We start from the raw sequence: 20,461 nt of genomic DNA, 5'->3' as shown, positions 1-20,461 counted from the left end.
GACCTTGACGGGGCTTGGCCATGGAGAGCAGCAGGGAATGTGGAGAAAGGGAGAGAAGGCACAGTACAAGAGGCAAAGCGGTCCCTTGAAATCCAGACTTTATTGTGAAATTTAACAAGTGCAAAAATCCTGCACCTTATAAAGAAAACATGCCTATGGGATACATTTAGTCTTGCAAACAATTTTAGATGCATGATTGAATTTTTCAAATATATGCTGGTAAGAGGCTGAGGGGAAGAGCACTAAGGAAGCTGAAGAGGATCATTATAAAAGGGGTCTTCTATGCAGGAAACCAACGTTAAAACTGCAGAGCTAAATCTACTCTATCCATTTTCTAGTGCTGTGTGTTTTCACAGAAATGGAAATAGAGCACCTTATATTTAGTTCTGCATATTTTAATCGGCCCAGTAAAAAATAATCTTATCAAAATAAATGAAGATGTTCCAGCAAGAGACGCTGTTCATTTTTCTCCCTGCCATGAATGACTGTCATCAGACTACTTGTCTCTGCATCAAGCAGCTTAATAGCATTTGAAATCCTGCAATTCAACAGCCACAGGAAGCATAATCACAGACTTGAAGTCACTAACTTTAGCTTTTCAGTTGCCCTGACAAAGAAGGAACCAAGAAATGTGACTTGCAGACTTCTGTCATGGAATCTATCCAACACTGTAAATCATTAGAAATGTCATTGTAGTTTGTCACTAATTCTAAAGATTGGGACTCTTTTGGCAGTGGTTTTGAAAGATACTATTCTCAAATCTTGAATACTATGGCTTTTGTTTTCCTAATTCCGTGGTCGGCAAACTGAGGCTCACGAGCCACATGTGGCTCTTTGGCCCCTTGAGGGTGGCTCTTCCACAAAATTCCACGGCCTGGGTGAGTCTATTTTGAAGAAGTGGCGTTAGAAGAAGTTTGAGTTTAAAAAATTAGGCTCTCAAAAGAAATTTCAGTTGTTGTACTGTTGATATTTGGCTCTGTTGACTAATGAGTTTGCCGACCATTATACCTGCAAATCAGCTGAGGAACATACTGATACAGTCAGATTGAGATAGATCCAATAACACCATGCTATAGTCCCGGTGCACAGATCAAAACCAAAACTAAATAGTGAGAAGTAGCTAAAATCTAGCTGGCTCTCCTGGGAGAGGACTTGGAAAAGGGCAATGTTATTGTGTGTGGTCTTTGGGGGAAAACAGATACATAAATCTGCAGTTATGATGAAGTATAATAACTGTTATGACATATATCTACCAGAGTGCTATAAGAGGCCAAAGGAGGGTCACAATATTAGCCCCTGGGTGTAGGGAGATGACATGTAACCTGGGTTTGGAGGTCTCTTAGGGTAAGCTGGATATTTCCGCCTGGGACAATGGTATGTATGAAGGCACTGAAGCCTGGATTAGTTTTCATCATTGCCAGGGAATAGGACGTTTTGTATGGCAGGAGGCAGCACATGTGGGAAGTGGTTGAACACAAGGTAGGGCAGAGATGAACAAAAGTCAGGCCATGGCCGAAACCGATTTGGCTCAGTGGATAGAGCGTCTGCCTGCGGATTGAAAGGTCCCAGGTTCGATTCCGGTGAAGGGCATATACCTTGGTTGCGGGCACATCCCCAGTGGGCAGGAGGCAGCTGATCGATAATTCTCTCTCATTGATGTTTCTAACTCCCTATCCTTCTTTCTTCCTCTCAGTAAAAAATCAATAAAATATATTTATTAAAAAAAAAAAGTCAGGCCATGAAGGGCTCTAGACGTTGAGCTCTGCTAAAGCTGTGGGGATCATTAAATGATTTTAAGATGGAATATGATTTCATTTTGTTTCAAACAGTTCACCGGGAGAGATATGAAGTATAAACGAAGGGAGGTATGATTTAAGGCAGAAAAGTCCCCTACCTCCTGGCTTCACCTGTGTGGGCTAAGGTTAGTCTAAGTGGATTTTTTTGTTCTTAGGATTTGGGAAAATTTCATACCCTATTGTAGTTATAGTGCCAGAGCCACATATGAGCAAGACCAGAGGGAGCTCTCAAAGGAGAGAGAAGGAAAGAGGATGCATACAGCCACAGAGAAGGACAAAATACCATGTGGACACAAAGGCTGAACAAGTGTCTCCGATTTCTGTCTCCAACCCCTTGCCAGGTCCAGTGGTATTTCCTGCCTTCGGTCCCTATGCCCTCAATGTAAATACCCTTATTTTTCTTAAGCTTGATTTGATTTCTTTACTTGCAAATACAATAAGCCCTGATTTTTAAAGCAGGGCCTAAGCTTGAACAACAGATAATAGAAATAAAGAGCTTAGCAAAAGATATGTGACCTTATGAATAACAAATGGAAGGAAATTACAGCTGTTTGAATTTAGATGGGATGGCTTGCCAGCCACAATCTTAGGCACCTCTGGTCAACCCCAACACTGACCTGGGGATGAGAGGAAGAGGGGCGTAGTAGGTGGGAAGTGACAGGGATTCAGTCTTATGCATGTAGGGCCTTTTATATGAATATCCACGTATAAAAGTGTCCAGCAGTTGGATATGGTTGTGTATCTCAGATGAGTTCTGATCTGGAAATGTAGACTAATCACCTCTAACATGTGGATGGTCATCAGAACCATGGGAGTGGAAACAATCTCTCAGGAGAGCTGGGAGCCAAAGCCTGGGGAGCACCAACATTGAGGTGCAAATTGAGTAGGAAAAGCCATGAAGGAGACTCCACGTGAAATGCTGTGATGTGCCAGTAAGACAAACATTTTTTCAAAGAACCACGCCAAGTGAGGAGAGCTCAGCTAGCGGACGTATTGAGAGGACAACAGAAGTGAATGTGGAAGAGGACTCCCCAACCTCCTCTAAGTACCTCCTGTCTGGCAGGCATTTTGTTGTCTCATTTCATCTTCAAAACAACCTTTCAAGGTAGGTGACAGCGTATCCTTTCAAAGATAAGGCAAAAAAAAAAAAAAAAAAAAACAACCACAAAAAGTTCTCTGGGGATGGGGATGGGCCACGTCCTGTGTATTTCTAGTCTTCGTAGAGTGCTAGTTTAAAAATGATTTAAAATTTGTTTTTAAATAAATTTAAAAGGTAAACATTTCTATACTTTTGCCATAGTCTACCCCTGGAATTAACCAGACTGGTTACCCTCAACCTCACATAAGATTGGGGGCGGGCAGGGTTCTGCTTCACTGGTACAACCAGCCTATGTCCTGGGGCACATCCGTGGATTTCCTGCTACTAGTTCAACTCAGTAATATTCATCCATGTCTTTTACTTATCACTCAGAAAGACATATGAGTCAGAGGAGGACAGGCAAGGAAATAGTCTTTTCAAATTACCAAAGGTACACTGGGAAACCCAAAATCATTGTTGCTGGCACTATACAAACCATGGAGGTAAGTCTCCAAAAATTACCACAGAACCTGGAACTCACATCTAACTCAGAAAGCATGCCAAAAAGGATTTGACACCAGTCATGCCACATGGGGTATACTTAGCTACAGTTTCCTCACTTCCTAAGAAGGTGTCATTAGCTTTTATTATTCAAAGGTCATGGAGGTCTTTTCTCCCTGACTTAAACTTCACATAAAAAGAGCACGTCTAGCCCAGCCAGCATGGCTCAGTGGTTGAACGTTGACCTATGAACCAGGAGATCACGGTTCAATTCCAAGTCAGAGCACATGCCCGGATTGCAGGCTTGATTCCCAATGTGGGGTGTGCAGGAGGCAACCAATCAGTGATTTTCTCTCATCATTGATGTTTCTATCTCCCTTTCCCTTCCTCTCTGAAATCAACAAAAACATATATTTAAAAAAAAAAAGAACATGTCTAATACTGAAGTAAACAACACTCCTTCCACATCGATAAGTTAGAAGAAAACCACTCTTCTGATTCCTTCCTGTAGCTTGAAAATAGAGACATGCATGAAAGAGAGGTATAATAATTTTGTGTCTACAGAGGATACCACAAATCCTGATTTGAAGGGTGTGAGACAAAGAGGATGGTTAAGTGTGGAATGTCCTTGTGTTCCACAAATGCCCTGGAATCTCTAAAATGCAAGAGTCAGCAAAAAATAAATAAAAATGTGGTCTTAGCTGAAACTGGTTTGGCTCAGTGGTAGAGCGTCGGTCTGCGGACTGAAAGGTCCAGGGTTCAATTCCGGTCAAGGGCATGTACGTTGTTTGCGGGCTCATCCCCGGTGGGGGTTGTGCAGGAGGCAGCTGGTCGATGTTTCTCTCTCATCGACGTTTCTGGCTCTCTCTCTCTCTCCCTTCCTCTCTGTAAAAAAATCAATAAAATATATTTTTTTAAAAAGTGGTCTTACCATATAAAAAGTTAATATCTAGGACAATCATAAGAATGTGCTAAGCATTTAATAAATCTTCCAAAAATTATATGAACAAAACACATTTTTCTCTATATATCTAAAATTGATCTCCTACAGTCTAACTTTTCATCCAAGATGAAAAGTTTAAAAATATTTCAAATGTTTTAACTTCCACATCTACTTGAAATGGAATGTACATTTTCTCTCATTCAAATGTACATTGAAGTCCATCTACTCTACTCTAGAAGTAATTAGAATGAAGGCAATTAACTGATATGCCTAACATCCCACAGTGGAGACAGACATTGGAACTAATTCTCTTAATTCCTGGGTCAATATTCTTCCCAGCACATTAAACCCTTCTTTCAAAAGAGTGAACCAGGAACCTTACCATTTTCTTCTCTATTCAGTGATGTTCATTCAATGCATACAAATGACTACAAATATACTCATCTTGAAGCATTCCAATGAGATAAGCATATTATCTCTCAATAGCTTTCTGGATTATGTTCAGAGTCATACTGAGGAGGCAGAGAGGGAGAAAGCTCACCTTAGTGAGCTGGTGCTTTGGCCCACTTATCCTGCCTGCTGTGGATCTCCAACAGAGGAAAACCTCACCTCTGGCTCAGATTTATGACAAGTGAGTGCATAAATCCCTATTCTTTTCTTCTTATTTCCTGTCACCTTTATTTTTCTCTACATTTACCACCACTGAACAGGCCTGCTTATTGTGGCATGTTTCCTAATTGCATGGTAATTTCTTATACGAGGAGAACTTGTTGGAAGAGCTCTCCACGAAAATGGAACAGATTAAAAAATGCTGCACTTATGAAATTAAGTTAATTAAATATGATTAACAAACATAATGACTCATCCAACCGCCAGGCTGGCTTGCCTAGAAACTCTAGGTCAGGGGATAAGGCACAAGCCTTCCCTGGGTGCCAACAGATGAAAGAATTTGATTCCTGAGATGGATGCAATTTTATTAGCACACAAACAGTCATTTTAGATTTTTAACCTTGGATGGTACTGAATCCCACTAACTGATTTCTTACCTTACATCACCTCCAAACAAGCTATAAACACTCAGCTCTAAGCATTTCAGGGGTTCGACAGCTAAAGGGCAGCCCATGTGATCTAGAGTCAAAAAATCAGAGCTCCACCCTCAGCTCTGACACTTAATTGTGTGACAGTGAGCCAGTCACCTCACTCTCAAGTCTCAGCTTCCTAACCTAGAGAACAATGAGAAGAACTGCTCTGCCTCCCTGACAACATATTTATGAAGATCAAGAGAGATCATGTCTATGAAATTATTTTGTGGTCTTATAAATGTAAAGGAATAAACATGTTTAGCACGATAATAATTAATAATTACACCATTAGAGGGGCTAACATTTTTTAACCCTATTTTCCCTTTTCTGTTAATATTTGTTGAGTTAAAACATGCTACTGCAGTACCTGCTATTGAATGATCAATAAATGATAGCTACTGACATTATTATTATTACAAGGCAATGTTTTTTAAAGGTCTTTATTTATCTCTTATAAATACAATAGAAGAAGTGATCTCGTGAGGATTAAGGTGAAGCAGTTATGGAAGTAAGAACGATCTGCCCAATCAATACAATTGTTCATTTCTCACCCCTACCTTCAGTATGTGGGAAAGGGAAGAGTAAGTGGAGATGAACTTGAACACATTAATCCAAAAAGAGTAGATTAAAAGTAGAGGACAGGTATAGAGTATCCAAAAGCATCTTTTTCCCCACAATCCTTTTTACTCCTTCTCCTGTTTACTGCTGATTTTCTGTGTAACCTTAAAATGAGTCATTTAACCACTTGGTCTTTCTCAGGATACCTTCCATCTGTCCAAGATTCATTGATTATATGTTTATCAGAATATATCAAAATATAGATTAAAAGTTTCCTCCAAAGAAGAAAAATGCTAACAAACCCAGACAGAACCAGATTTTTTTCTTTCTCTCTCTACATCCTATGTAATCTCTCTCACACACAATTTTTTGTTAAGGTAATATTGTGGGAAGACTCCATTTATTAGTAGTCATCAGATAAAAATTTTTAGAATTGCCCTAGCTGGTTTGGCTCAGTAGATAGAGCATCAGCCTGTGGACTGAAGGGTGCTGGGTTTGATTCTGGTCAAGGGCACATGCCTAGGTTGTGGGCTCAATCCCCAGTAGGGGATGTGCAAGAGGCAGCCAATCATTGATTCTCTCTCATCATTGATGTTTCTCTCTCTCTCTGCCTTCCTCTTGGAAATCAATAAAAATGTATTTATATAAAAATTTTAGACATAAAATGGAAAATAATTAACATTGTAATAGATGACAAGAAAATAATTTCTTAAAGTTTCCTTCATATTAGTGATCATTACTTTCTTAAATCACTCCTCTCTCCTTTTATGTGAAAATATTTATTGGTCTGTGAGATACTGTGGAATAATATTTACACTTTTATATCAGGGAAGTCAGTACTCCATTTGCTTTATTCTATAACTCCTTTGAATAGAGAATGGCCTATTCACTGCATGTTTGAAATTAGTGATTAAAATCATATTGGGAAATTGCCTCTTCTAAAAAGTTAAACGTAGTTGTCTGTATTGTGTAATGATTTTAAAAAAGTAAAAATTCTCTGTTAATGGGATAAAGGATGATAAGTTATAGGTTAGGATATAAACATGAATTATAAATAAAACACATAGACATACACATAAACACAATATATATTTACATATATATTTTCATGGTATATATGTAAAAAATTAAATATTTCAAGAAGAAAATCTATTTATTTGCCCAAGACAGGTCAATGAGAGATAAAGAATGATCCTATGGGAGAGAAGAGAGGAAATTAAACATAATAAGACTATATAGGGGAATTTTAAGGGTGGCTTACTTTTCAATATTTTTCTATATTATCTTTCTATGAACTTTTCTTGGTGACAAATAGTATTCAAAATTTTTTATGTTTCAGATTCACACAAATTGGGGGAGAAATATGGATTCTATAAAAACATTTCAATTTCTATATATCACTGCCTACTTTACTTCCCACTTAAAATTTAAGGAAGAAGCTGGAAAGAGTAAAAGTAGTAAAATATATATAATGAAATATCAATAAAAACAAAACTCTGAATTAACACAATAACATTTAAAGATAAAAAAAATGATATAGTTAATATTTTCTACTAAAAAAAAAAAACAAAAAGTAAGCTTTTAGGTTCCAATTATATAAAAGATTAGTTTAAATTGGAAGAAACAAAATTTATGATAATAGTTATTGACTCAAGAATAACGGAAAAGGATACATACATATACACAACCATACACAGGAATATAGACTAGTGAGAACAGAAGAAAGCACATTACAGTAGAGTCCCAGATTAGTTATTTTCCATCCAGATAATGACAGTAGCAGAGACTATTACAATGAAATTAATTTATACTACGTCTTATGGGTTTAAGATATAAATTCCACAATTATGTACTCTTAATAACCACAGTTATTTATCATTGGTATCATATCATTTAAGTGAGTAGCATATTTGTATCATGTTGACACAATCTAAGTTTAAAAATCATTTATCTTATTTTATTCTTCCTACTTCCTGGTATAAATACTTAACTGAAGCCAAAGCTGTATGACAACATTACCTACATCAGGTACCATTTGTGCTAAGCAAAGAACATTAATGACTATCACAAATCTTAAGGAGTATCAGGATCCTTATACTCCCATCACTTGATCTCACTGTGAAATGATCCATGGTTTGGAGAATGAATACTTTATTAACATTTGAAAACCTTAATCAACACATTTTATACTAAATACTAAAAGTGAACTAGGACAGGCATCTCACTGGCCTCAGCTGCCACCCATCAATGAGAGTTGGCTGATGAAATCTCTGTTTTCCAGTAACACAAAAAAAGTGTAACAAAAATTATTCATTTTCTATGCTTTTATACTTGTTAAGTTCAAAAATGCCTAGAAAAGGACAGACCAAATGAAAAAGATTTTCAGAAAAAAAGACATTTTAAATTAGGTTGATAGCCTAGATATTCACACAGTTATCATTGCAATGCATTATTAAAAATGTGACGTTATAATTCTGAACCATCAACCACTGAGGACTGTGGACATATTTCAGAACAGGCATGGTGGGTCACATCCAGAAAACAAATGAACATGCTGGACACTATCCCAGCAGATGGGCTAACAAAAGTGAGGAAAATAAAATGTCAGAGAAAAGGAGAGGATCAAATATTAAAAATGTAGTCTAACAAGGATCATGACTAAAGTCAACTACAATAAGGATGTGGATATATTTTAAAATGCAGTTTCTTAACAAATCCTGATTTAATCTAATGAATCATTGGCCCTAATCATTATTTTTAATAATCATTTAAAAGAAACTCACTCTTCTCAAAATATTAAAAAATAATATCAAGAGTCCCAAATACATTTAAATGGTTTACCAGGCAAATTTTAATTTTATAAAACTTGTATGTAATTTTAAACAACAGGTAGGAGCAAAAAAGCTTCTAAGACTCAGCACGTTTTCATCCTATGACAAGTTTCTCAGCAAAAACCATGACTTTTCTCTAACCCAGGATCTCAAACATCTAATCTAGGATCTCAAACATCTGCTCCATTGAGAACTAGAATAATCCCAGACTTCCCTGATCACAACTTAAAAGTGTATATTAAACTGTGAGCTTATAAATGAGTGTTCCCTTTACCAGTCTATATACACTGTGAGGCTAAGGCCAAAACTACTTTTTTCTCTGCTATGTATCTAGTTCAAATAGGCCATCAAAAACAGGTTTAAAATTAAATAACTGAAACATAGTAGAACCCCCATACTATTCACCCCACTTCACCCCCTACACACATATAACTTTGGGGATGTCTCTGAAAATTAGAATACAGAGAATCACTGCACCTGCTCCATTTCTCTGCTCCCTCTCCATCCCCAATCCACTGTACTCTGGTTGTAATAAACATTAATTCTATTAGTGCTCTTATCCCATGGCATTGTAATTGCCCCCAAAAGACATGAATTCGTGATCTGACAGTGCTAGCCTCAAGAAATGGGTTATGAAAATAACATATTCATTACTTCAGAATGTAAGGAAGAACTGGATGGCATAAAAGAGAAATTGTATGAAATCAAATAAAGTCAATAATAACAACAAACAAAATAAATCACCTCCTTCTAGTTACAAATGGATAGGAATAAAAAAGTATAAAGTTAACTATCTTCCAAAAGGAAAATCCTATACATTTAATAACAACAAATCACCAAGAGTCCTATTCTTTTTTTCCATATAAAATAATACCTTTATAGTATGTTCAGTGAAAATCCAGAAAGAAATACGTACATGACGGTGTTAATGCCTGAGAGCTGTTGGAACATCTGCAGGCCACAGCCCACAATCAAAGCGCGGCGAGTGGGGGGGTAACTCAGCATTCTGCAGATCACGGGTCCAGCTTTTTAAGAAGAAATAAAGAAAGAAAAGGAAAGACAAATCTATTATTTTAAGTTCCCATAGTAACTTACCCCATTAGGATACATTTCCCCAAATTTCTGTGACAAAATGTCTTGGAATTTCAAAATAGAACATAAAGACTTTTGCATGAATCTGGGCACAATGTACTTTTCAAACAGACATTTATCTATGTGAATACAAGGAAGACCTACGTAACTCTAAGTGTCAGAAATTAGTCTTCCTTAAATCTCTACAAGTTGTATTCACTATGCTCTGTTCTTCTACTTCCTTGGCAATTAATTCTTACTTAAAATCCACTCAATGATAAACTACTTACAAAGTCATTGACAGATTGCTTTAATCACCAAAAAAAGGCATCATTAAAAACAATTAAATAAGGAACAGAATTCATTTGACTGAAGTAACAAAATTCTTTCTAATCTACTCAACTAAAGTCAAGAAATTTGGGGATGATATCAGACTTTGTTATGGTTACAATGGATATCATTAATAAAAGTTACCAAAAATAATAAAAGAAAGAAAATCAATGTCTCTTTTATATAGGTGTGTGTTTACACACACACACACACACACACAGACACACACACACACACACACACACACACACACACACAGGTTTTCAATATGGTGCAGATGACTTAGTCTATCGGAACTCTAGATCAATTTTGGAAAGCTGTAGATATGAGCCACTGAGGCCTTAATAGGGTGACTAACTTAATTGATGTACACCATTTGGGCATAATTTCTAAAAATGCCACTTCTATTCTCGTAAGTGCTTCAATTACACCTTCAAGAGGTATTCTATATACTGTCCTCATGAGGCCAACATGGACTCTAAGTATCTACGGTATTTCTGCTGTTAGAAGACATGGCTTGAAATCATTGGGATGTTAATTGCTTAATTAGAGGCTCCACCACCCCACCACCCCCGGAGGCCAAGTTTCATTAATGAACTCTAAACCAAGATAAGTAAATTAAAATCCAAGGAAGTCTTACCATTTCAGGATTCTTTAGGAAATCTAATGTTCCAATTCACAGAAATGGGACAGAACGTGCTGATGTCTTAGTAATAACAGTTATTGTGGGATGTCAAGCCAGGGTATTAATTAGAACTGAGTATTACAGGAGTGACAATATTCTTCTCTACATAGGTGAAATTTACTAATCACATGAAAACCTTATTTCCTGAAAATGATTGTGTGTCTAAGTGCTAAGACAGGAGGCAGAGAGAGAAGCTATGATAGTCACTCAAAGCTCACTGTGGTGACAGCCCATTTAGAAAGCAGGCTGAGAGAATTCTAAATGTCAAACCGCTTTAGAGTCAAGTGAGGCAGTGTTAAAACCCAGAAATGTTGTGTGAAATAGGTTTTCAATATGGTGCAGGTGACTTGGCCTCTCAATCGGAACTCTAGATCAATTCTGGAAATTTTACTGTAACCGTATTAAACTATTATGTAGATCAGCTGATCGAGCGGGCCTGTCTGCAAATTTAGATATCTGTAAAGGAGCCACAGAATAAAAAAACCTTACATGGTATCATAAATATCCTCCAATATCCATCAACAAAAAACTTCAAATAAGAAAGATTACCACTCACCTGTACCATAGAAAGCTTATAAAACAGCAGCAATGGACAACAGAACCAAAGCAAGCAAAACCCCTTTTCAGGTGTAGAGGCTTCCACATACGAGAAGCGGGCTTTCTTCAATAAAATATAATCTTTGGATGGCTGCATCTGCTTCACTATTAAACTGTTCCATGATTTATTGGACTAGGTAATACTGATTTTGGAGGGCAAAATATTATGATAAAATTATGGCAAATTAGGCTTAAATTCTGACTTGCCTCAAGAGATAAACTATTGCATAAACGTTACATTTATTTTCTAGTTTTTGATAATTTGGCTTTGAACTTTATCTTGCTTTGAATTTCTTATTGAAATAAACAATTGTAATTCTTTATTAGATTTTTTTTTTAAGGATGAATTTGGTCATAGCAGCTCCACATCTGATTGTACATAAAATTTAAAAATTTCCTTTCAGTAAAATTATAAACCTAGATTTATTAGACAATAAAACTTAACAAATGCAAACTATCATTAACCTTTATATCACAGAAGCTATGAAGCAGGGGGGAAAATCAAATGTATTAATTGGTCCAATGTTCATAAGTGAAAATTTTAAATGTCACACTCTACTTACTACCTTTCTTAAACATTTTAAATTAAAAACACTTCGTGTACACAAATACTTCATACTTAATTTTAAAAAAGTTGTGTCTCTGAAATTCCCACACAATAAGATCTAAAACCTCTAAATAACCAAAGTAGATTGGAAAGTCAAGACTCAGAATATCCTATATAATAGAAAGCAAATATGCAAATAAACCAAATGGTGGAACAACCAAACAACCATTTGCTATGACGTGTGATGACCACCAGGGGGCACATGAGGTATTGGCAGCAGGTGGCAGAGTATGAAACATGGCAGGCATTGGCCGTGGCAGAATGGTAGAGCAGGTGAGTAGGGGATGCCAGACCAAGGTGGGGCACTGTTTGCTGTCATCAGGGTGAGCCTCTGGTGGTTACTGAAAATCCTTTGCTCCCATGTGCCATGGTCTTGGAGCCATCAGCAGGTGGAAGCGGAGGCTGCTGGCCCCAATCATCCCTCAGGGCTTCTCCACCTCCCCCTGCTCCTGAGGGGCCATCAAGGATGGCAGCAGTTGCTCACACCTGCTGATTGCACTGGACCTGCTTGCACCCACTGCTGGTGCTGGCGCTGGCCCAAATAGCTCCATGCTGTCAACAGGTGTGGGGCCGGTGCCATTAGCACATGGGAGCAGTGGCAGTGGCAGCGGGGCTGCTGGCAGTCAGGGAACCGGGGGCTGCCGTGGGAGGGGCCTGGCAAGGGCACAGAGGGTGGAGCCGGGCAAAGACACTGTGCTCACTGCAGCCTTGAGGCCCACAGTTACTTTCAAGGTGCACGAATTCATGCACTGGGCCCCTAGTAACATAATAAAACAACAGATTTGAGAACTCAAAATGGATCCGTCTGTTTCTTCATTCTGAACACCTCTCACTAAGTAACTTTCACAATGGATGTCCAGCTGTGGCAGGGGCTCTGGTGGCATAGATGACAAGGACAATCCCACAAGGGCAGCTGTTCTTGGGGACAGGTGTCTCTGAAGGACTGAGCCTACAGAAGCCTCTCCAGGTATGATTTAAAATGCGCCATGACGTATTTTGCAGATGACCCTAGCTTTTGATTTCCACTTCCAGCCAAAATGGAATAATAGTCACCAGTTACTTCCAGCATGAAACAACTGAAACACCATTCAAGAAATGAATGAAACTATATTTCTCATTATAAAGGTTCAAAGGATAGTGATTCCTAAGATTCAGGAAACAAGTGAGATGAAACCTACAACCATCCCAGCTTAATGCCTTGAAAAAATGTCCAGGCTGCAACACAGGGCAGAGAATCAGGTAGATCTTGGTTGTTTCCATGAGCTGAAAAGATGCAGCTCAGAATCCAGGAATGCCACCGTGGCTCCAGTTCACATGGCAGAGTGCCAAAGAGAAAGATTCATAGGAGAGGACCTTGGCGATCTATAGCCCCTCGAGTATTCAGCTGAGTACTGAGAAGTGGATATATGTGAGGAAACGTGTTTTAAGCTACCAAAGCAGGGGAAGAGCCAAAGAAAAGGATTAAAGAAATCAGTCTCAGGAATTCTCACAGGTCTGGGAACAGGACCTGTTCCTTCCAACCTAGACTATAAGAAAGAGTATTCAAGAGGGTTTTACCTCAGTAATACCATACATTTAATCTTAAACATTGTGTGGATACCATCTAAAACAGCTTACAAGCAAGACCCAACTGTTTTCAAATAACATAGGATAGCATCCCAGAAGAAAGTTAGCAGTAAGATAAAAATTTACAGTATCTGGAATATAATAAAAAATCACCAGGCATCCCAAAAGACAGAGAAGTACAATCTGTAACAATAAGAGGTTTAATTTCTCAAGAGGCCATAACAACACTAAGTGTCTATGCACCTAATCAGAGCTTCAAAATGTATGAAACAAAATGCATGATAACTGCAAAAGGAAATATAAAAACCCACAATTATACTCAGACATTCATTCCATCACCCCCTTCTCAATAACTGACAGAAAAAGTAGGCTGAAGATCAGCAAAGATACAGAAGACCTCAACAACACTCTCAACAAACTTGACCTAACTGATATTTAAACAATATTCTACTGAGGAAGAAAAGAATTCACATTCTTTCCAACAGTAAATGCATGGTAAATGTCTTGAAACATTTACCAGGACAGATTATATTTTGAGGTCTAAAACCAGTCTCAATTAATTTAAAAGGATTCAAATCACCAAACCGGTTTGGCTCAGTAGATAAAGCATCAGCCTGCAGACTGAAGAATCCCAAGTTCGATTCAGGTCCAGGGCACATGCCTAGCTTGTGGGCTCAATCCCAAGTAGGGGGCATGCAAAGGGCAACCGATCAATGATTCTCTCTCATCATTAATGTTTCTACCTCTCTCTCCCTCATTCTTCCTCTCTGAAATCAATAAAAATATATTTTTTTAAAAAGATTCAAGTCATACAAAGAAATGTCCTCTGACCATACTAAAATTAATATAGAAATCAATAACTGAAAGACAACTGAAATATTCTTCCCAAATTTGAAAATAAATAATACCTTTCCATGGATCAATAAAGTAATGGAAATCAGAAAGTATTCTGAACTGAAAGAATATGAAAATGATGCATATGAAAATTTGCAAAATGAAGCTAAAGTAGAACAGAGGAAATTTAATAACAATGGCTTTGGGTCCCACCTTACAAAACCAGAAAAAGAGGGACAGACGAAACAAAAAATAAGGATTAGATAAAAAGAATAATAAAGACAAGAGTGGAAATCATTGAAGCAGGTAATAAGACAACGGAGAAAACAGAAATGACACCAAAAGCTGGTTCTTTGACAACATCAATAAAATGGGTAAACTTTGAGCCAAACTGTGGAAGGTTGAATAGCAGCACATCTTAATCCCTGGAACTTGTTAATGTTACCGATGACAAAAAGAATTTTGCAGATGTCATTAAGTTAAGGATTTTGCTTACCTTGGGTTATTCTAATTGGCTCTAAACAGGATAGCATGTATAAAGGGTACCTACAGGAGGGAACCAAAGGGAGACTCAGGGCAGAATAGGAGAAATCAGTGTGACCATGAATGCAGAGACTGGACTGATGCAGCAATAAGCCAAAGAATGCTGGCCACCACCAGAAGCTGGAGAGAGCAAGGAGCAGGTGGTCCCTAGAGCCACTGGAGGGAGCACAGCCTTTCGGGCATCCTGATTTCAACCCAGTGAACTAATTCTGAGCTTGTGGCCACCAGACTGTGAGAATACATTTCTCTTGTTTTAAGCTACTAAGTTTGTGATTATTTGTTACAGCATCCATAGGAAACTAATACCCAGATTGATCAGGAAAGAGAGAGAGAGAGAGAGAGAGAGAGAGAGAGAACACAACTTACCAATATCATGAATAAAGGAAGTAAGATCATTACAGATTGTTCTATAGATATTTAAAAACTAATTTTTAAAAAAGTTGCATTAACAACTTTATCACTAAATTCAACATCTTAGAGTTAATAGGCAAATTCCCTAAAAAAAAAACACAGGATCTTCCAAAGCTAACTCAAGAAATAGACTAAAAACACAGCCCTATAAACTATTACAAATATTGAATTTGTTGGTAAAACTCTCCCCCAAGTTGCAATGGTTGTACAGAAAGCAGATCAGTGGTTGCCTGTGGAAGAAATGGGTACAAAGGAAAGTTTTGAGGGGCATGGAAAGGCTCACTATCTTGGTTGTGGTAGCAGTTTCATAGCATACTAGTGGCCCGATGCCAAGAATGGTGCCAGCACCGCCTTTGCTCTGGTTGGAACAGCCTTTCCACTCCAGCCCAGAGCCGCCTTTCTGCCTTCCCACACCCAGAGGAGCGGATGGGGTGTTGTGAAACCCCTGCATCATGCCCATGGCGACAACACAATCGTCCTGCCCCAACCCGGCTTCTTGGCGCCTGTGTATGCAAATGAATGCCACCTTTGTTGGATTAATTTGCATACTCACTCCTGATTGGCTAGTAGGCAATGTGAAGGTACAGCCAATTAGCATGTTACTCTTTCATTAGTTAGACACTGAAAAAACTTATCAAATTATAAACTTTAAATACAGGGTGGGCCAAAAGCAGGTTTACAGTTGCTAGTATGGAAAATAATACAAGAATTAATAAATAATAATACAAGAATAATCTCAAACCAGTAAACCTACTTTTGCTCCACCCTGCATGTGCCTTTTATTGTGTATAAATTATACCTCAATAGAAGAGCTTTAAAAAAAAACTTCACAAGAAACTAGATGTCAAGAGAGCTGAAATGGTGAAATGGATGATAATAAAACTCAGACATTTGAAGACCATGACCTTCACTTAAGTTAAGGACACAAAGGGGTTACTAATTAGAAGCAACAATATTTGATTAAACTGAACCAATGAGGTAGGCTGCCAGTTTCCTAACAGGGAACTGCCAGGATGTAGGACCCTTATTATTCAAGGTTTTCACTGCTCCTATTTTTCTCTTTCTTTTTGTTTTATTTATTTATATGCTTTACCATCTACTAAAGAAAACTTAAGGAAGAAAAAAAGGAGAACACATTATGACTAATGAAATGAATTCAAACCACAGGCGGCTTCCCCACTGCTGACGGTCTCCCCACTGACGGCCTTATTCTGCTACAAGTAAAGGTGCCTCTGTGAAGAAAGCAGCGCCCTTCCTGAGAGCAAGATAATCACTGCTCAGCTTCAAATACCATTCTCCTTGCACCCAATCTGAGGCCCTAAGACTGGGCTATCATCAAGCACAGCAAGGATCCAACACCCTGGTCCTCTCTGGAAGGCAGCGAGAGCAGGGCATGAGAATGGCCTTCAGGGAGACGGGTGTGCAAAAGATCAATGAGGATTTGAAGGCTGTCTTCCGCCCCACCCCCTCCCACTGCTAAGAAAACTTGACATTCTGACATCTAGCACTAACCGGCACATGTTTTGCACATTTAATTTTAATTATTGTATTAATCACCGAATATCTCAGTCAGTTTGGGCTACTATAGAAAATACCATAAACTGGGTGGCTTAAAGAAGAGATATTTATTTATGTATAATAGTTCTGGAGGCTGGGAAGTCCATAACCAAGTCGTGGCAGATTTGGTTCCTGGTCAGGGCTCTTTCCTGGCTTGTAGATGGCCATCCTTTCACTGTGTGCTCACATGGGGGCAGGAAGAGGGAGAGAGTGGGAGGGTGTAGGAGAAGGAGAAAGGGGAGAGGGGAGAGGGGAGAGGGGAAAGAACAACAGAGGGTATGCAGGTCCATTTTCTCCCTGTAAGCAGGGGTCCTCAAACTTTTTAAAGTGGGGGCCAGATCACAGTCCCTCAGAGAGCTGGAGGGCCGGACTATATGAACTACTAATTCCTACTGTAACACCTCAGCTGCGCTCACTGCCCAAAAACCTGGTGGGCCGGATCAGACTCCTCTGCGGGCCGCATGTGGCCCGCGGGCCGTAGTTTGAAGACCCCTGCTAAATGCACCAATCCCATCATGGGAGTGCCACATTGATGGCCTCATCTAAACTAATTACCTCCCAAAGGCCCCGCCTCCAAACACGGTTACACTGGGGAGTAGAGCTTCGATGTATTAATTTTGGGGAGAGGCAAACATTCAGTCCATAACACCAAGAGTATGAGGCATCTGCTCAAATCTCAGTAGATTTTCTAATATTTCAACAGCTCTTCATGCCTCATGATCCATTTTTCATCATCACAAGAGTCTCACAGAGTAGGCAGCGCAGGTGGTGTTAATGAGGAAAGGAAGCACAGAGGGATTAGACACTTGCCCAAAGCACAAACTAATAAGCACATAGAGCTAGGGTCTGAGTTAACGTCTTGATCATGACATGAACGTCAAGAAATATACACTTAGATGAGGTGATTTTTCTAAGCACAAAAGAAGAATTTTTGTTCCTCAGCGTGGGTTGCAAACCACAACACTGAAGCACTTTCAAGCTCCAGGAACAAACATACTCTATTCACTTTGGCTTTAATTTCTCAACTTCCTTTTCTCTTTTTCATGGCCTCATTGGCCACTATTCCCCGCCTTAATTCCAAAGTTTATTCAAAACCTGCATTTCACCTTCCTCCTTTCTCCCTTCCCATATCTAGGATGTTGAGCATTGTTGGCAAATATTTAGAAAAACAGGCCACCCTGGTTCGTGAAAACTATGGTGTCTGAGGGTCAGGCCCTCTAAGCCGCTGGAGGAGCCTCATTCATCTTCCTCACCTCCCAAATACATTCTCACAACATCCGTTTCACACCTTGCTCCTTCGTGGCCTTCCAGGATTCTCTCCAGCCTCTCTGACCAAGTGCGCCTGCTCTGCATCAGGTACAGAACCATGAGGAGGCCTGGCCCTGGAGGAGCTCAGAGAGAAGGGTGGGAAGGGAATCACACAGAAATAAAGCAAGCTACTCCACAGCTTATGTGCTCACACAGAGGTACATGCAATGTATTATGGATTGAGGGACAGCAAAGGATCCAGAAAAGGTGTGCCTATAAGACAGAAGCCATGCTTTCTCCTCCCCTAACTTGCTCTTTACCCAGTGTTACCTAATTTCATATTAGGTCAAGATCAAAGAAGGTAGCACTTTGCTCTTCATTCCCTCTTTCTATTTTCCATATCCAGTCAGTAGCAAAATTCTAATAAAAATGTCAGGAAATTCCTCTGGTTTTTGCACCTGTGCCCTCTCTGATCCCCAGCTCACTACTGCCCTGGCTGGTCTCATCCATCTCCTGGCTGAGACAGTGCATGGCAGCAAACAGCACTTTACACAGACCAAAGCTGAATCTCCAGCTCCACCGGGTAGCTGCTGAGAGGTTTTATGTATGTTCAGCCTTTCTAAACCACTCTCTCCTCTTCAGTTGAGGGATATAGTAGCAGTACTTGCCATTATGAGGGTTAGAGATGATAAACTTCCTTGCATACACTATGTGTGATTGATTGTTAATTTTGTGTGCCAACCTGAGTGGGTCCCAGGATACCCAAATACCTGGTTAAACATGACTTCTGTGTGTGCCTGTGAGGGTGCTTCTGAATCTGCAGACTGAGTAAAGCAGATGGCTCTTCCCAATGCAGGTGGGCATTACCCAATCCACTGAGGGTCAAACAGAACAGAAAGAGTAGGAAGGGAGAGTCTGTTCTCACAGCCTGCCTGCTTCAACTGGGATGTTGGTCTCCTGCCCAGACTAACACTGTCAGCTCGCCTAGGACTCTAGCTCCATATTCTCAGCCTCCATAATAGTGCAAACCCATTCCTCATGGTGAATCAATCTCAATCTCCCTCCCTCCCTCCCTCTTTTCCTCCCTCCCTTCCTCTTTTCCTCCCTCCCTTTCTCCCTCCCTCCCTGCCTTCCTTTCTCTTTCCCATTGGCTGTTTGTTTGGAGACTCCTGACTAATACTAATACATGGCATATTCAATAACAAAGCATTGTGTATGGTCTCCCCGTCTCCAATTTCTATCAGGTCAATCCAGCCACTCCACATTGCTGCCAATCTATCTGCTAAAGCATTCCATTGATCACTTACTTCACTCACCTGCTCAAAACCTTCGGTAATAGATCCATCAGCACCTATTTCAACAGGGGCGCACTCCTGCCCCAGAGTACCTTTCAAGATTTAACTCATGCTACTTCTCCACTAACAGGCAATACTTCAACCACCTTTGGTTAGCCTGTTTTATAAAAATAAACCTCGTATTTTCACATCTCTGTCTTTTATACTGTTCCTGTTCTATGAGGTCACCCCTGCTCTTCAAAGAAGTCACCCTGTCAACTGAATCACAGCATCACCTTTTCACCTCTCCTCTGCTCTCACTGCTGGCTAATTGGTTTGGCAGGTTTATGTGGCTGATGTCTCTTCTGCACTGGATTTGACCTCTATACTGAACTTGTGCGATAAATGGCTCAAGTTTTTATCATTTTGCTTTCCACTGTACTTAGCCTGGAGTCATGCAAATAGAAGAAATTTAATAAATATTTGTTTAATGGCTATGAGGAAGAAGGGAAGGAAGCAGCCAGAAAGAAACACCAGCACAAATAACGGTGATTGAGAACTCAAGATTGAAGCAGTCTGAATGCAGTGCAAGTTGTTAAACACGGTTGTGATTAATTATAAACTACACTGAGATCCTGTGCACACCCAGGCTGTCTTCCTCTTCAGTCTGCAGCAGATGGTGTTTGTGACTGCAGACTGGTGCTTGGCTCATGTGCCGTTTGGAAGAATGGACTGCTGCTATCGATAAATCCAGCCCCATGTGGTTCAATCATTCCTTCAATCTGGCATTTCTGCCAATACATTCTGAAATTCCTCTCAGGCGATCAATTGGCCAAGATGCTGCGTTGGGCGGGCTGCCTACAGATGCGTGCTTGTGAGCCGATCATGCTACATTAAGGCCTGTGGGCAGTGGCTGAGTTAATCTAGTCATTATTATTCCAGGTTGCTA

The 20,461-nt window shown here is 39.5% G+C and overlaps 1 protein-coding gene across 1 annotated transcript in view; it reads right to left on the bottom strand.

Moving 5' to 3' along the window:
- The window catches only part of SLC2A13 (solute carrier family 2 member 13), a 263,372-nt gene that overhangs the window by 127,128 nt on the left and 115,783 nt on the right, over window positions 1–20,461 (bottom strand). The window contains exon 4 of the mRNA XM_084877877.1: window positions 9,706–9,814. Within this exon, the coding sequence (XP_084734003.1) occupies window positions 9,706–9,814 (109 nt within the window). The remainder of the gene's footprint in view (window positions 1–9,705; window positions 9,815–20,461) is intronic.

Source organism: Pipistrellus hanaki (genome assembly GCF_964339955.1).
Source record: "Pipistrellus hanaki genome assembly, chromosome: 3".
Classification (NCBI taxonomy): Eukaryota; Metazoa; Chordata; class Mammalia; order Chiroptera; family Vespertilionidae; genus Pipistrellus; species Pipistrellus hanaki.
This window is presented reverse-complemented; position numbering and strand designations above follow the sequence as displayed.